Here is an 18,369-nt window from a genome sequence, read left to right as displayed (position 1 = left end):
CCACCCGCAGGTCTGTCATTGAATGGCCAGACAGGTTAAAGTGTTCTCCCACTGGTTTTTGAGTATTACGATTCCTGATGTCAGATTTGTGTCCATTAATTCTTTTGCGTAGAGACTGTCCGGTTTGGCCAATGTACATGGCAGAGGGGCATTGCTGGCACATGATGGCATATATCACATTGGTAGATGTGCAGGTGAACGAGCCCCTGATGGTATGGCTGATGTGATTAGGTCCTATGATGATGTCACTTGAATAGATATGTGGACAGAGTTGGCATCGGGCTTTGTTACAAGGATAGGTTCCTGGGTCAGTGTTTTTGTTCAGTGATGTGTGGTTGCTGGTGAGTATTTGCTTTAGGTTGGGGGGTTGTCTGTAAGCGAGGACAGGTCTGTCTCCCAAGATCTGTGAGAGTAAAGGATCATCTTTCAGGATAGGTTGTAGATCTCTGAGCAGTTTAATATCGTCTGCAAACTTTGCCAGCTCACTGTTTACCTCTTTCTCCAGATCATTTATGAATAAGTTGAATAGGATTGGTCCTAGGACTGACCCTTGGGGAACACCACTAGTTACACCCCTCCATTCTGAAAATTTACCATTTATTCCTACCCTTTGTTCCCTTTCTTTTAACCAGTTTTCAATCCATGAAAGGATCTTCCCTCTTATCCCATGATAACTTAATTTACGTAAGAGCCTTTGGTGAGGGACCTTGTCAAAGGCTTTCTGGAAATCTAAGTACACTATGTCCACTGGATCCCCCTTGTCCACATGTTTGTTGACCCCTTCAAAGAATTCTAATAGCTTAATAAGACATGATTTCCCATTGCAGAAACCATGTTGACTTTTGCCCAAAAATTTATGTTCTATGTGTCTGACAATTTTTTCTTTACTATTGTTTCAACTGATTTGCCCAGTACTGACGTTAGACTTACCGGTCTGTAATTGCCGGATCACCTGTAGAGCCCTTTTTAAATATTGGCGTTACATTAGCTATCTTCCAGTCATTGGGTACAGAAGCCGATTTAAAGGACAGGTTACAAACCATAGTTAATAGTTCTGCAATTTCACAGTTGAGTTCTTTCAGAACTCTTGGGTGAATGCCATCTGTTCCCGGTGACTTGTCACTGTTAAGTTTATCAATTAATTCCAAAACCTCCTCTAATGACACTTGAATTTGTGACAATTCCTCAGATTTGTCACCTAATATAATATATGGAGATATACCTATCTCATAGAACTGGAAGGGACCCTGAAAGGTCATCGAGTCTAGCCCCCTGACTTCACTAGCAGGACCAAGTAGTGATTTTGTCCCAGATCCCTAGGTGGCCCCCTCAAGGATTGAACTCACAACCCTGGGTTTAGCAGGCCAATGCTCAAACCACTGACAAAGGACGGCTCAGGTTTGGGAATCTCCCTAACATCCTCAGTCATGAAGACTGAAGCAAAGAATTCATTTAGTTTCTCCGCAATGACTTTATCATCTTTAAGTGCTCCTTTTGTATCTCGATCATCCAGGGGCCCACTGGTTGTTTAGCAGGCTTCCTGCTTCTGATATACTTAAAACACATTTTGTTATTACCTTTTGAGTTTTTAGCTAGCTGTTCTTCAAACTCCTTTTTGGCTTTTCTTCTTACATTTTTACACTTAATTTGGCAGTGTTTATGCTGCTTTCTATTTACCTCACTAGGATTTGACTTCCACTTTTTAAAAGATGCCTTTTTATCTCTCACTGTTTCTTTTACATGGTTGTTAAGCCACGGTGGCTCTTTTTTAGTTCTTTTACTGTGTTTTTTAATTTGGGGTATACATTTAAGTTGGGCCTCTATTATGGTGCCCTTGAAAAGTGTCCATGCAGCTTGCAGGGATTTCACTCTAGTCACTGAACCTTTTAATTTCTGTTTAACTAACCTCCTCATTTTTGCATGGTTCCCCTTTCAGAAATTAAATGCCAGAATGTTGGGCTGCTGAGGTGTTCTTCCCACCACAGGAATGTTAAATGTTATTATATTATGGTCACTATTTCCATGCAGGTCCTGTTATAGTTACCTCTTGGACCAGATCCTGCACTCCACTCAGGACTAAATCGAGAATTGCCTCTCACCTTGTGGTTTCCTGTACCAGCTGCTCCAAGAAGCATTCATTTAAAGTATTGAGAAATTTTGTCTCTGCATTTCCTCCTGAGGTGACATGTACCCAGTCAGTATGGGGATGATTGAAATCCCCCACTATTATTGAGTTCTTTATTTTGATAGCCTCTCTAATCTCCCTTAGCATTTCATAGTCACTATCACTGTCCTGGTCAGGTGGTCAATAATAGATCCCTACTGTTATATTCTTATTAGAGCATGAAATTACTATCCATAGAGATTCTATGGAACATGTGGATTCATTTAAGATTTTTACTTCATTTGATTCTACATTTTCTTTCACATATAGTGCTACTCCCCCCCCACTCCCACCCACACACACGACCTGTTCTGTCCTTCCGATATATTTTGTACCCTGGAATGATTGTGTCCCATTGATTGTCCTCACTCCACCAGGTTTCTGTAATGCCTATTATATCAATATCCTCCTTTAACACGAGGCACTCTAGTTCACCCATCTTATTATTTAGACTTCTAGCATTTGTGTACAAGCACTTTAAAAACTTGTCACTGTTTATTTGTCTGCCCTTTTCTGATGTCAGATTCTTTTTTATGTGAATGTTTCTCGTCTGATCTGGCCCCTACTTTATCCTCTTCCATCCTCTCCTCCTGACTAAAACCTAGAGAATCTCTATCAATAGACTCTCCTCTAAGAGAAGTCTCTGTCTGATCCACGTGCTTCTCTGCAGCAATCGGCTTTCCCCCATCTCTTAGTTTAAAAATTGCTCTGCTGTTAATATATTGAAATATTCTTGCTCAAAATTTTTAATCAAGAAATACAATTTTAAAGTGTTTTTGAGCAGTAAAGCTTTCCAAAAAAAAAAAAAAAGAGTACTTTTAGACAATAGTTGTGAGGTGGCATTACATTATACAACATTTAATAAGTATGCATATCGTGACAAATTACTACATGATCCTGATGAGAGATGCTGTTATCAAGTAGATGGGGCAAGGGACTGAGAGATGGGAGTTCTAAACATTGACTCGATATGTGGACTTGCGTTAGGCCAATATTTTCAAATTAGGCTATTGAGTTGGTGTGTAGGCCATGATTTTCAAAGGTGCGGAGCACCAAACATTCCAGTTGAAATCAGTGAGAGATGTAGGTGCTCAGCACATCTGAAAGTCAAGCTCAAGCTCTGTAAAGTTGGACACGCAAAAAATTAAGGACCCCAAAATTAGTGGCCACTTTTTGAAAAATTTGTCTGTAATATGTTTTAGTTTCCTCTGTAAAAAGGAGATAATACCTACCACTTCCTTGGGGTATTTGGAAGATGTATTAGTTGGTTTGTAAAGCATTAAAAATGCTGAGTAGCATTATTATAAAGATATCTTTATTGCTTTCAGAGTGAAAGACAATTCTTGAACAAAGAAATTAACCAATGGCTCTTAAGGTAATTTTTGTTTATAATCCAGCTGTAATACTAATTTAGCTTTACATTTCTTTGCTAAAAGCTTAAGGTTGCTTCCTGTATGTTTTCATAACCTGAACTCCATGGGTGCTATTAGTCAATTGTTAGATCAACATTTACTTTTCTCCCTTTTTTTAACTAATCTGAGTTAATTATCAGATCGTATGTCATACCAGGATTCCTTCTGGACAAATTGCACCTGCTTCTCTAAAATCCATAATAATACTGGCCTCTTTGCTGTCAAGGTATTACTGCTAAAAATTCCCCTTGGGATCTGCATATAGGAGAGAGAGAGAACTTCTCTCCTCATGCCATTCAACTGCAGCTGTATTCAGCAGAGATGCTTAAACTAGAATCCCTTCTATACAGTGGAGGCTTTTGGCAGAGTGTTTATCCTGAGGGGCCCACAACTCTGCATTTCACTCCCTCTCCTCCCCATTAGTTTGAAATAGCAAAATCAGTTGAACTTCAGGGCACACTGCAAGGCTCATGTTTTAACCCAGGCTTTTGGGGAATGAAGGGACCACTAAGAGCTGTTATATATTTAAAAAAAAAAATGTTAGAAGGGACCATTATGATCTAGTCTGATCTCTGACATAACAGAGGCCATAGAATTTCACTCACTGATTCCTGCATCAAAACAGTATCTGGTTGAACTAGAGCATATAATTCAGAAAGACATCCCATCTTGATTTAAACACTTAAAGCGACCGAGAATCTACTATGTCCTTAAGTAAGCTGTTCCAAAGGTTAAATTACCCTCAATGTTAAAAAGTTGTACCTTAATTCTAGCCTGAATTTATCTAGTTTCAGCTACTAGCCATTGAATCAGGAATACCTTTTTCTGCCAGAATTACACCTTTTTCTGTGAGTTTAAAGAGCCCCGCACTATCAAAATTTTTCTCCCTATATAGGTACATACAGATTGTGATCAAGTTACCTCTTAACCGTTAAGCTAAATAGATCTATATCCTTTTGTATCTCCCTGTAAGGCAGGTTTTCCAGACTTCCAATCATTCTTGTAGCTCTGAACTCTTCTTTACTTGTCAACATCCTTTTTAGAAATGCAGACACCAGAACCAAATACAGGATTCCAGTTATGGTCTCACTAATGCTGGTATACAGTGGTAAAAACTTCTACTCAGTATTCCCTGGGGTATACATCCTAGGATCACGTTTGGTCTCTAAGCCATAGCATTGCCCTGAAAACATGTTATCCTCTCTGACCCCAAGTCCTTTTCTGAGTCACTGCTTTTCAAAATATAGTCCATTATCTTATAATCGTGACTTACACTCTTGGTTCTTAATAGTATGACCCTGCATTTGGCTTTATTAAAATGCATGTTGTTCAAATGAGTCCAGTTTACCTCTAGAGCTGACCTGTCCTTATTATAATTTACTCCTTTTCCAGTTTGTGTCATCTGCAAGTTTTTACCAGTAAAGATTTTGTGTTTTCTTCCAAATAATTAGAAAAGATATTGAACAACATTGGTCCAAGAACTGATCCGTAGGGGGAACACCACTAAAAATGATTCCCCATTAAAAGTTATTTTTTGAAATTATCTGTTAGGTAGTTTTAAATCAGTTTGATAAATGCTACATTGATGTTTTAAAATCTGTATTTTGTAATTTTTTTAATCAGGATGTATGTGGTCCTATGTCCAATGCCTTACAAAAGTCTAAGACTACATCAACATAGTTAAAACCATCAAAAAACAATATCAAGTTTGTTTGACAAGACCTATTTTCCATAATACCATGTTGACTGGTATTAATTATACTGCCATTATTTAATTATTCCATCCCCCGGCAGCTTTTTCCTTGATTTTACCTTGGATCAAAGTCAGGCTAACCAGCCTATAGTTACCCATGTCATCCCCATTTACCCTTTTAAGAATATTTGTATAACATTTAGCTTTTTTCCAGTTCTCTGCAACTTCTCTAGTGTGCCAACATTTGTTAAATACTAGCATCAGTGGCTGTAAATGGGGCACCATCACCTTTTGAGCACCTCCTTGCAGCCGTGTGTGTCTCTGCTGTAGCCTGTCTCAATTTCCCCCTCAGTGAGATCACTTTAACAGACTGATCAAGAAGAAGGCAAACACTTTACTTGACAGGTTTCAGAGTAATAAATTTGTTAGTCTCTAAGGTGCCACAAGTACTCCTGTTCACTTTACTTGACAGTAGTAGCTCTTCCTTTAATAAAAGCCTTCTGAAAGGAGCACTTGTACAAGGATTTAAAGGCCCTGGCCTCAAAGCTCAGATAAAACTTAAAAGTCCCTAAACAAAAGTCTCTGGCTTCGAGCAGCAGCTGCTTCTGCTCTAAGGTCTCAGATTTCTCCACTGCCAGAAGTGGTATTACAGTCTTTCCTCTGCTAGGCTAGGGTCTTTCCCAGGCCTGCCTGATGAGAGCACCAGAATTCCTTCTCCCTCTGCCTTCAGAGTACCACTTCTGGCTACTATAGGCTCTCCGGAATTCCCCTTGCTTCTGCCTCATGAGCCTCCCCCACTGAGCTCTCCTAAGCCTTTTAGTAGGTCCAGTAGGCAGTTAGCTGTGCAGAGGTGGAGCTGGGTTGGCTCACATTCCCTTCAGCAGAGCCTGTCACAGGTAGGCTGGGTATCTGACTCCCCTCAGGGCCAGCCCCATGACACTGGCTCAGAGAGTTTCTCTATTAATAAGTGTGGGTGTATCATGAGAGTGTTGGGGATTAGATCTGATTGATATCTCTAGTTGGTTACTGATTTTATGTTCTGTTTTAGGGGAAGCTCCAGTGGTTTATTTTGTTTATTAATGTACTTTAAAAATGATGCCAGTGGTGCCTGGCGCCCTCCGTAGGTGCTTGCTTTTCCTTTTAGTTATAAATCAATAAATCTACGTTCTTAGCACAAACACACAGCATTTTCCCTGGGAAACAAGCACATCACTTACAAGTGGTAGTGATCCCAGGCTCCTCACTCTGGAACTTGAGTCAAAGTAATCTAAAGACTGCTTATTTCCTCTAAACCTTCCTTAAATTTGGGTAAATATCTTCAAGATATGTTGTGTTTCATGTTGTCTTATTTACCAAGTTGGGGTAAAATACATTTTAGGTCTGTAAGAGGATTTGAAATGCTGGAAGTCTGGACTCATTCTCATGGAAATGATGGATTTTCCAGGAACAATTCCTATTCTGTAGAAACTGTCCCCTGTGACATAACATGGATTTCTTATTCCTGCAGTGTAGTCTGGGAAAGGGTGACTTAAAAGGTCAAAGAAGCTTTTTAGTCCCTCTACTAAAATATGGAAGGGATAGCAAGTGTGGCACTCTGGGTTTAGAGGGACATTAATATACTAGTTGTCCTTCACTCCCCCCACAAGACCCAAACAAGCAAATTGCAGGATGAGAGAAGAAATCAAGTTGCCCCCTGAAAAATTGAAAAGAGGTGTGGCCTACCTTCTGTCCCTTGAAGAAGCCTCACTTAGAAGGTTCACTGACAGTTGGCTTTTCTCATGGCTTCAGTTTTCATTGTGCACATTTTTTGAAATCTTCAGCAGGTGACTTTGTATCAGTTTGCAAAGACACTGGAAGTAACATGCTCAACTCCTGTGAGTCACTTCCTGAACTCCCATCACACAACATTCACCTCCTGCAACTGAATGAAGTGCTGCATATGAGGACTCTGAAGGGCCCCTATCCCGTCCTGTTTGGCACCATAACTTGATATTCAGAATCTCAAAATGAGTTCTCAATAGATTTGCATTCATGTCTTCATGAGATTGTTTTGACAACACAAATGAATGAGCTAACTAGCATCATGCTTGTACAGTGAACAAATTTCATGAATTTTATGAATTGCTGCATGAGTCCTTATGTGTTAGTATCAAAACAAAGAAACTGGACCCAATTCTGAAAAACTCCCATTAACTTCAACACAAACTGGATTAGAACTTCTGTTACAAGTTTTTAGTGTTAGGTTTGTATAAGTGTGTAATTATATATTTAAAGGGAATCTCAGACAAGCTATATTTTGGTGTAACTTTATTGAATGTGATTTGTTTTCACATGTAACTGTATTGCCATGTGAAGGAAGAGTACCAACCAAGGACCAAGCAAATATCATTTCACCATCTACCTACAGTGTCAGAGTTGCCACACAGAGAACCCCTCCTCCACATCTCTCCTACAGTGGATAATAACATCATAGGTGTTGGGCAGGATGGATTGGTTTCCATCTGGACCAGAAACTTAAAATTGAAGAAAAGTCAGCTTATACTTGTGAGTTTTGTTTGTTTGTTTTGTTTTGTTTTGTTTTTAAAAAGAATGTCATTTAAAGAAAGCTATATAGTTGGTGATGCCTCAGAATCTTCTCTGACCCTAGAAATTAAGTGTTTCCACATAGAATATCACATTTAAATTTCAGAACTCATATTGATGTCAGAGAGGAGAAACTCATTTTTGTTATTTGGAAGCAGCAGTTTCACAGAATTTTTAAAGTGATGGAAAGCTTAGTTTTTACTGTCAGTAAAGTCCCATTAATTGATGATTGGTTCAATCTGGTAGATTAGCTGATTTGATGTCAAACTCTGGAACGTACTTGGTGGATTTTTGCAATTCACAGTGGTGTGTTAATACTGCAACCCATATATTACATGAGATATTAACATTATAAATCACAATAAATAAATCTTTCAGATGAAGATAAATAAAAGATCTTGTTAGTTAGATGTGTTATCTGTAAAGGCATTATGCTGCTATTTGCAAGAGCAGAAGTGTTGGCATGTGTGTTTCACCAAGTGTTAGTTTAGGCCAAATCCAAATAAACCTCCACACACTCCCAATTTTGCTTGGTTAGGAAGCTGTGGCCTTTCCTTTTGATAGTTATCCATGCCTTTGCTGCCTCCATATTTATTTAGATTTATAAAATAAAAAAAGGCACCTAAAAAGCTCTGTGTGCTCTCCCACTATTTAGTTGCACATCTGAATTATACAGATCTCAGCTTCAACCCTTACCTCCCAGGCACAATCACATAGTAAACCAATACCCCATTGCATTGATACCCTACCCCTCTGTAAATTAGCCTGCCAAAATGCCTGAAGAAACAGATGAGCTTGGCAACATTAAGTACTACAATATATTCTACTGGGTAGTGGCTTGAACAGCACCCATTTACGTAGCAGTGTTTTTCACCTGGAGTGTATTATACCCATGCTCCAGAGACTGAACTAGCTTCCAATTCAAATCTGAGTGCGATTCCAGATGCTGGTTTTGAGCCCTAAAACTTTGTATAGTTTGGGTCCTGTGTATTTATGACGCAACCTCTGAGTTCTTTTCCTAGCAGCTGGCTGAGCAGGGACACTAGAGTTGCCAGTCCACAGATTTACAAACTGGCAGCAAGGTGTTTGCACTAGAGACTGAGGCTGAGAATTCACAGCTCCATGGTTCATCCTCAGTCCAACACAGCCAGAATTTTTTAACCTTCACATCATACTGCAAAGCCAGGGTAAACTAGCAGTCCTTCTCTAGTCTTTGTTAGACTAACATTGTGTATTGTCAAGTGCACCAGTGGTCACAATGGTCAAATACTAAGGACTGCACAGGGTTCCCTGAGGCAGAATTCCTTCCTTAATAGGCCAGCTGAGCTCTATATAATCACACAGCAATCACCCAATTAATTGATAGACTCATAGACTTCAAGATCAGAAGGGACCATCGTGATCAGAGGCTGACCTCCTGCACATTTTAGGTCACAGAACCTCACCCACCCACTCCTAATATCTCATGCTGTATCTGAATTCTTGTTCTAATTAGCATTTTTCCTTTATGTATTTTTCAGAAATCAAATATTTGTATTTATCCGTACATTGAACCTATGCACTTTGATTTTTTAATGTATTTTCATCTCACATTAAGTTCTTGGCAATTTCCTTTTGGACTGCAGGATGAAAACAAAGTATTAAACAGAAAACTGAAATGGATTTCAGATTCAACTTTAATGCCTCAGTACAATAAGCTGATTATTGGAACCTGGTAAGTAACCCTTTGCTGGACTTCTGAGTATGAATGAAACACTCACATTTGAACAGTACTTTGGACTTTAACAAAATACAGCCTCTTCAACACGGATGAATGATGTTTTCTTTTAAAGGATGAATGGGTCAGAAAAGGGGAACATGCCTTTGTTGGAAATGTGAACCTTATATTTATTCTAATTTTCTATCTCAAGACCAGTGAGCGGCCTCAGTCCAGTCCCTAGACAATTGATAAGGATATTGAATATGTGCAATCTGAATGGGTAAATTGTAGAATTCAGGATTAGTATTTTCCCCCATATACAGCATAGCACTACAAGATACATCTGTTGTCACTCAAAGGGTTTAATGTCTTCCTCAGAAGCATCAAGTATTAACCACTGCCAGGTGAAGCATACCACGTCTATGGATGAATGTATGGATCCGATTTGGCAAATCCTATGTTCCTAGCAGGACCGGCTCCAGGCACCAGCTTACCAAGCAGGTGCTTGGGGCGGCCACTTCTGAGAGGGGCGGCACATCCAGCTGTTCGGCGGCAATTCGGTGGACGGTCCCTCACTCCCGCTCGGAGCGAAGGACCTCCCGCCGAATTGCCGCCACAAATCGCGATCGCGGCTTTTTTTTTTTTTTTTTTTTTGCGCCGCTTGGGGCGGCAAAAACCCTGGAGCCGGCCCTGGTTCCTAGGATGAGAGTGCCTGTGTAACTGCTGAAGTTCACCTCATCTTTAAAAGCCTGGCTCTTCACTATCAGCATAGAGGTTTTTTGAGGCAGGAAGTAAAATTTTAGTTAATTATAGCAGGATGACAGGCCACCACTTAAATGTGTAGTTTCCCTCTCTCTCTGGAAAACTTTGATGTAACTTCAGTTTTTCAGCTTCTTCAACTTTGTGACTCTTTTGAAGCAAATAAGACCATGCTCTCAAGAATGAAAATACTTTTGAGCCAAATTCAGCTTTCGTGTACGCAGGTACAGCTCCGCTGAAGTCAGAAGTTGTGCTTCCTTGCACCAGGGCTGAATTTGGCTCCTCATATTCAGGATCAAAATTCTCTCTGAAAGAAAAAATTGCATTTCTTCCATTTTATTCACAGCAAAGTATCAAAGTATTTTATCCAAAGTGAATAGAAAAGAGACAGTAGTCACCTGGAATTCAGAGGTTCAAAAGTGTTAAATACAACTCAGCTACTTATAGGTCCTTACTTTTCATCAGCAAGATCTAGGGAATGGTTAGTGTTACAAATCTGGAGTCCTTTGGTCTGTGCATGGAGATTTTAGAGCACTTTGAAATATCAGTTCTTAAACAAAAAGCTATGTTTTTGTTAGTGTTCCTCCCTAATATTCTCTTTTGCTGTGTTCAGAGATTGATCACATAGTTTTCCTTTAGAACTTTTTCATAACATTCTGCCAGGCTATTTGTAACATCTTATTGCAGCATAACACTGATGTAACGAGCAGAATTTCTGTTCTCTTTCTTTTCCTCTCTGTAGCCAACTTTTTTTTTTTTTTAATAACTGTATTTTACCACTTCCAATTGCTCAGGCGGCTTCTTGACTGAATGCTATATTCATCTGTTAATGTACCCACATTACTTTCAGAGTAAATTATATGGGATCGGATATTAGGATTAATGAGAGGTTTTTAGAGATATATGAGTGCATTTAGAGGAGACCCATATAATTTTAGGCTGGTCTACACTAGCAATTTATGTTGGTATAACTGCATCGTTCAGGGGGGTGGATTTTTCACACCCCTGAGCGACTTATACTGACCTGACTCCCAGTGTAGACAGCACTGTGTCGATGGGAGGGCTTTTCCCGTCAACATAGCTATTGCCCTCTCAAGGAGGCGTGGAGTATCTACGCCGATGGGAAAAGCCCTCCCTTCTACGTAGGTAGCGTCTTCAATGAAGCATTGCAGCTGCATCACTGTAGCCTTTTAAGTGTAGACTTGCCCTTGGTCTCTTCATTATTACATGATCCTCACAGATAACACGGATGAAGGGAAACTGGGCTCATCTGTCTGACTAATCATGAAATCTCCATGAGAGGGAGTATCCTGTAGTGACTAGAACAAGGAACAGCTAGGACTGTTTAGCATTATTCCTGGTTCTGCCTCTGACACTCTAGCCTGATTCTCTTCTCCTACACCAATTTTACATGAGTGAAAATAAACTGATTTCAGTCAAGTTTCTCCTGATTTACTTCAATCTGAGAAGCACATCAGACTTAACATCTCTGTGCTTTGGTCCATCTGTAAAATGGACATAATATTTCTTCCATAGAGGTAGGATTATTAATAATATTAATTAAAGGTATGATAGTAGTGCAAATTATTATTGTTTATTAAAAAGCCAGTATTTCATGTATTCTAGTGTATTAAGTAAAATCCATGGTGTTTCATGAATGTTTCAGTGACAGAGAGATACGTCTATATGAACTTTCCAACTTTGAACCATACTGTCAAATCATTGGCCTTGAAACAATGCCTCTACACCTAGATTACAGGTATGATCTGCTATTCATATCAATTATTATCAAAGATGACAGGATATTCTGTTCCCGATGAACATTTGGGGCCACATTTACTGCTGGCATGTGCCAGTGCAGCTTCATTAAAATATTGGAGTTGAGCCTGTTATGCCAATAGTGAATTTTTTTCCTGTATCTTTTGTGTGTTTCAGCAATGCCATTGAGTTTTAAGCTGTTTGTGGTATAGACTGTGGCTGAAAACCTGGCTCTGCTGAAGTCAAGGAAAGTTTAACCACTGACTTCAGTGGAGCCAGGATTGTACCCTGTGTCTGCAGTTATAGAGAAGAGTGCAGATATTAGCTGTATTATTATCTCATTTATTCCACAAAATAAGCAATATTACTTGTAATTAATCTTATGATTTTTATTACATAAATTAATCTTTGACTATACGGGGAATGGCTGCTTTATTGAATGCCTTGTAAAAATCTGTTTATCCTTTTATGAAGTGTTCGAGAGGAAGATGAATGCATAATATTGTATGGTGATGAACAGGTATGTTTGTTATATTTGTACAGTATGTTCAGTTTAGTTAAAATATAGTAGAAGAAATGTTACTTTAGTATAACAAGTTAGCCTGTATAGCCTAAACATACTCCCTGAGAATAGGGTTTTTTTCTTTTGTTTTGTTTTAATCATCTTTGCTGTTTATGATAGTGAAGCTGACTAATATGTGAATACGTTGACTAATGGGAAGCATAGTTGGGAACAATCCAGTAAAATGTTTAAAGCAAGCAGGAATGTTTTGACTGGGAATTCAATGCTAGAAACAAAAATGTCTTTTTAAACCAAGAGTTTAAAACTGAACATGTGCTTTAAATCTTCATGATGTTATAGGTGAAATGTGAACTCTTACTCAGGCTACATCTACACTACAGGGGGGGGTCGATTTAAGATACGCAAATTCAGCTACGCGAATAGCGTAGCTGAATTCGACGTATCAGATCTGACTTACCCTGTTGTGAGGACGGCGGCAAAATCGACTGCCGCGGCTCCCAGTCGACGGCGCTTACTCCCACCTCCGCTGGTGGAGTAAGCGCGTCGATTCGGGGATCGATTGTCGCGTCCTGACGAGACGCGATAAGTCGATCCCCAAGAGATCGATTTCTACCCGCCGATTCAGGCGGGTAGTGTAGACCTAGCCTATGTCTCTTCGTTATGGGTGCTAACTTGTTGACATTTTGTTCCCTAGGGCTGTGTTAACATCATCTTGATCTCTTCTGTGGGAGAAACACTGAGGTATGTAATTAGTTCTAGATCTCAACAGAAGATGATGCGAAGAATCCTACCCAGCTCAAGCAAGCTTAGCACAGCTCTAGTGGCTTGGCCTAGAGGAAGCCACCTTTCAACTAAGTTGCTAGAAGTGCTTCCAAGGGCCATAAGGATCTTTCTTTGAGTCTCAGATGTACTAATGCACAAGATGCAGCTCTAGGGAATCCAGCTGTCAGATGGTGAATTTCATTAACTCATTAGATCACTAGTGTCTGGCTAGCTACCAACACCTGAGCACCTATGAATGCTTCAGTTGATGGCAATGATAATAAATACCCATCATTTTAAAACAGTGCTTTACATTCTCTAAAGGCTGTAGAGATAAACAATTAACGTTTAAAACTATGTTTATAAAAGCTTATAGACCAGAGAGGAGAAAGAGCCAGTGATGGGAGGAGGGTCTTGTGGCTGAACAATGAGCCCATTGGTCAGTTGAGAAGCACCAGTGACAGGCTGCTGAAGTGAATTCTGTCTCGTTCTTAGGTTTGTGGTGTAACGTACAGCCTAGGGGGCAGGGATAGCTCAGTGGTTTGAGCATTGGCCTGCTAAACCCAGGGTTGTGAGCTCAGTCCTTGAGGGGGCCACTTAGGGATTTGGGGCAAATCAGTACTTGGTCCTGCTAGTGAGGGCAGGGGGCTGAACTCGATGACCTTTCAGGGTCCCTTCCAGTTCTGTGAGATAGGTATATATCTCCATATATAACACTAGTTGTTGGGAGTGAGTGGCTGGATGTTGAAGTGTAGGGGAAGAAGAAGGGATGTATATTGCTCTCAGAAGTTTTCAAACAGTTCCACTTCCTGATTCTGATGTGCTAATTGACACAATGCTGGAATGATTAGACTAAACACAGCAAGGGATTCTGTTATTGAAATAAAAAATCCATTACAATTGCATTTAATATCCGATTTAGTCATTTTTATATTATTTTTAACCAAAAAAAAATCTACAATTTTGGCCTAAGCTACTTGTAGTATCCATTTAATTAAGAACAAATTGGTTTTATAATTTCTGTCTCGCTTATACCACTTTGACAGTGTAACTCCATTGATTTCAGTGGAGTTGCTCCTTATGTTCACCTGGCTAAGTGAGAGCAGAATTCTATTTTATAATACTATAATTTATACTCAGAAATCTAGCTCTTTGGGATGGTCCCATTTTTGTTTTATGTTTGTACAGTACCCACCACAATGGGCTCCTACCCTCTTGATACTACTTTGAGAGTAATAGCCAAGAGTATTCAATTATAAGAGTTGATTTTCAGACATCTCCTTCATTCCAGTCTCGTTAGCAAAGGCTTGGGGCTTGATGTTCAACTGCCTTGCATCTTGTATTGTTATTCATTTAACACCTGTGCAAAGTGAATGTCTGATTCAAGAGAATGGTTTGCACAGTTATAAATGAGGTCCGAGGCACTGGGAAACCAAATCATTTTATTTAAAAGAATCAGTTTATAAAACAAAACAAAACAAACTCAATTCCCTCAGTTACCAACAGTTTTCCATGACTATAGGAATTGGACAAAGTGTCCAGCTGTGGAGGAAATCCCCAGTGTTTCCATGGAGAACATTAATGACAGTAGAAATATCACCTTCATTCGCTGGAAGGTTCATAATGATTGGGTGACCAAGGTAAGAGAACTTGATTTGCAGTGTTAGGAGTGTTTTGTATTTGGGAGCCTAAATTTCATTCTACTTCCTAACTTCTCAGTACATTTTATTGTTATTGTTTTCTTTGCAAGCCTCCTGTAGCGCACCTTTCATTTGTACATTTCAATAGTATTATTAATGCATTGACTATGAAATGATGATTGTTACCATATACATCATTGCTAAATAGCTAAAACTATGTATTACTTTGGAAAGGATTACAGAGTAGCTGAGTTCCTCCTTCCCTCACCGTCCCAGCCACCCTCCCCTTTTTAGTGGCGTATTCCACGTCTCTGAATACTATCACCCCTTTATTATTTTTTGTACAGTAGCACCCAAAGGCTCCGGCTGAGTTCGAGTTCCCATTGTGCTAGGTAGTGAACCTATACATAGTTAGAGACAATTTTTGCCCCAAATAGCTTACAGTCTAAATAGACAAGACAGAAAAAGCATGATGGAAAGGAAGTATTATTGTGTCCCCACATTATTTGAAGTTGGGGAAACTGAGGCACCGCTAGATTAAGTGATTTGCCGAAGGTCAAACAGGAAATGTTATGGCAGAGCTGGGAATTCAACACAGATTTCCTCCCAGTTCATTTCCTGCCCACCATTCTGCCACGGGAGTAGGACCGGGGGTAATTCCTTTTGGAGCCCAACAATACTGCTCCTTGTTTGACCAAAGTCACCGTGAATCTAAAAAAGCCCATTCTCCCCCTTGGGTGGCGCATGCTGCTTCTGTAGCACTCCCAGCCTTTGGTGACCTCAGAAATGAAACACCAGAACTGAGAATCCAGCTTGATAAAACAAGGACTCTGGTTTGTCATGTAGGAGATCGATTGGTCTGGCCTCCGTGGCTGATGATGTTTTCATTTGAAGTTAATACCATATGTAACATTTTTGGTGTAGGGGGCTGTTTCATGTCAGCTGCTTCATGTGTTTTGTGAGTGGACCTTTCATGCCGGACTTTCCAGGCTGTGTTTGAGAGACTAGCACACAGTTTTCACTATTGTCAATAACAGCATCATGCCTTATTCCCTATGGCCCAGGATTCACAAAAGTACTTAGGTGCCTAAGTCCAGCATTTAGACACTACTGACCCCATCAAAATGTCTGCTCAACTGTTACCTCACCCCATAGGTGCCTAAGCTTCCACTTGTCAGCATTCACAAAGCCACCTAAATAGTGACTCTCTCCCACAGCCAGCAAGCTGCTCAAAGCCCTAGCTCAAGCCAAAGTCCCAGAATCCCCAAAGCAGGATTCTCAAACTAGGCAGAGGTTATCTCTGTCACCAGCAGGGACTATTCCTTAGGCCTGCTTTTGAGCATGCCCAAGACCTGATATAAAAGACAGCCAAGAGAGAAAATCTCTCTCTCTCCCACCTAGGGTGTTTAGGACACTCACCTGGAAAGTGGGAACCCTGGGTTCAAGTCCCCTCTCTGCCAAATTTGGAGCAAGGACTTGAACCAAGCTCTCCCACATCATAGTTGTGTGCCCTAACCATTAAGCTGGAGGGCATGGATCAGTGTTCATGTCTCACTCCCCATCAGTACCCAGCCCAAGCTGGGGAAATTGATGATCCCACCAGCAGACCAAATAAGGTGATGAATCCTGGTCATGTGCCACCTGAGGCACGTTGCGCATATGCTAAGAAGACGACCATTAAGCTATTGACTATTCAGGGTTGAGGTCCCCTTCCTCCACAAGAAAGGGCTGACCTGGCTTAGACATGCAATTCCAGGAGAGGGTTCATGGCTGAGAATCACGAGTGGAGGGAGATACCTACTTCTGGCCCATCAAGCGCCTAAATACCTGTGAGGATCTGGGCCAAAGCCCTTTCCTCACATTTCACTTCTGGATAGCTTAACTCAGCTTGCTGGCTTCTGAGGATCCCTTTCTTAGGTACCTAATTCTCCACAGGGCGGCAGGGCACCTAAGGGTCAGCCATTGCAACACTGAGTGGAACAACGCCCCAGTACCTTTTTGAATTTGGCCATAAATGTGTCTAGATATAAGAGTATACAAGTCTTTTTAAAAAAACACAGTTAAGCATGAAAAGCGTGTCAGGCATTTACTGAAAAATTCTGCATTTTTTTCTGTTATCTGTTGCAGATCAAATACATTCATTCTATAGAATCCATTATATCCAGTTCAAATGATGATTATACAGCACTAGTTATAGGTAAGTGAAAATTCACAAGCAGAAGAAACTTGTCACAAGTTGAAATAACCTCTGTAGGAAGGAAGGCTTGCCCTTGAATCCCAGCAGTTTCTTAAGAGGATGACCCTGTCCTGATCAGTTTCATTTTCAAAGTCCATAAGGATGTCAAAGGTTCACCACAGTGCAGAATGTTATCTCGCAAGGGGCCTTCTGGCTTGTAGGAGGAAGAGTCCTAACGCCATTCTTAAAAGACAGATTTCTCTGCACAGCAGTGCTGCAGTTTGGTTACCTGGCTCTAATGGCCTATGTCATTTTAAACTCTATTCAGTATTTTTTAAACTGTGGTGCTAAAATGCTGCTCCATTCTCTGTCAAACTGCTTATTAAAAAAAGAGTAAGCTGCAAATCATTGTGTATGAGGACTTAAAACTATTGGGTTGTTTCCATTTTTTACAGGCACTTTAATTTGCAAATGATCTGGGTCCCTAAAACAGTGCAATGTGGAGAGATCTAATATTGCTGAGGTCATTCAGGTGATTAGAAGAGCACCAATATGCCACACTGTGAGATTTGAAATCTCTCTGAATAAATTATCAATTACTTTATACTATGCATGGCTGAAACCCCAGTTACAATTTCGTTACTGTTTTTCAGTTCATACTGTATAGGGCATCTCTGTGACATGAGAGCATGTATCTGCCTCTTTAGCTTCCAAAATTTCATTACTGTCATTATCCCTGAGAACAAAAAGCCATCTTAGCATAAGGACACAAGTTACCATTTGTCACCCCATTATTTAAAACTAATTTATAACAATACTGTAACACATTACTCCAGATGACATTTCTCAATGCCCTTTATGGGTAGAGCAAATCACTATGGTGTTTGCTTCCTAAATGATGATGGAGGAAGGAGAGATGAAGAACACTCCCCCCCGCCCCCCCGGGGAAATTCAGCGTGTTTCGGTCAGAACCCCCCGCTGAGTTGGTGAAAAAGCACTACGCTACTGTTAGGGCCCCGGGTCGGGGCCCCCCTAGTGGGGCTGTCGCACCCCAATTCCTGGACTCTGGCCGCTAGGCCACGCTACCCTCCGCCCGAGGGTTGCTTCCTGGACTCTGGCCGCTAGGCCACGCTACCCTCCGCCCGAGGGTTGCTTCCTGGACTCTGGCCGCTAGGCCACGCTACCCTCCGCCCGAGGGTT

The 18,369-nt window shown here is 40.5% G+C and overlaps 1 protein-coding gene across 1 annotated transcript in view; it reads left to right on the top strand.

Annotated features, from left to right (window-relative positions):
• Positions 1 to 3,527: 3,527 nt before the first annotated feature.
• Positions 3,528 to 18,369, top strand: part of LOC135879650 (WD repeat-containing protein 64-like) — a 53,387-nt gene continuing 38,545 nt past the window's right edge. Inside the window, exons 1-8 of the mRNA XM_065405703.1 lie at positions 3,528 to 3,539; positions 7,625 to 7,813; positions 9,478 to 9,566; positions 11,977 to 12,069; positions 12,543 to 12,588; positions 13,286 to 13,332; positions 14,876 to 14,993; positions 17,121 to 17,190. Coding sequence (XP_065261775.1) covers positions 3,528 to 3,539; positions 7,625 to 7,813; positions 9,478 to 9,566; positions 11,977 to 12,069; positions 12,543 to 12,588; positions 13,286 to 13,332; positions 14,876 to 14,993; positions 17,121 to 17,190 — 664 coding nt within the window. The remainder of the gene's footprint in view (positions 3,540 to 7,624; positions 7,814 to 9,477; positions 9,567 to 11,976; positions 12,070 to 12,542; positions 12,589 to 13,285; positions 13,333 to 14,875; positions 14,994 to 17,120; positions 17,191 to 18,369) is intronic.

The sequence above is a fragment of the Emys orbicularis genome, chromosome 5 (genome assembly GCF_028017835.1).
Source record: "Emys orbicularis isolate rEmyOrb1 chromosome 5, rEmyOrb1.hap1, whole genome shotgun sequence".
NCBI lineage: Eukaryota > Metazoa > Chordata > Testudines > Emydidae > Emys > Emys orbicularis.
This window is presented reverse-complemented; position numbering and strand designations above follow the sequence as displayed.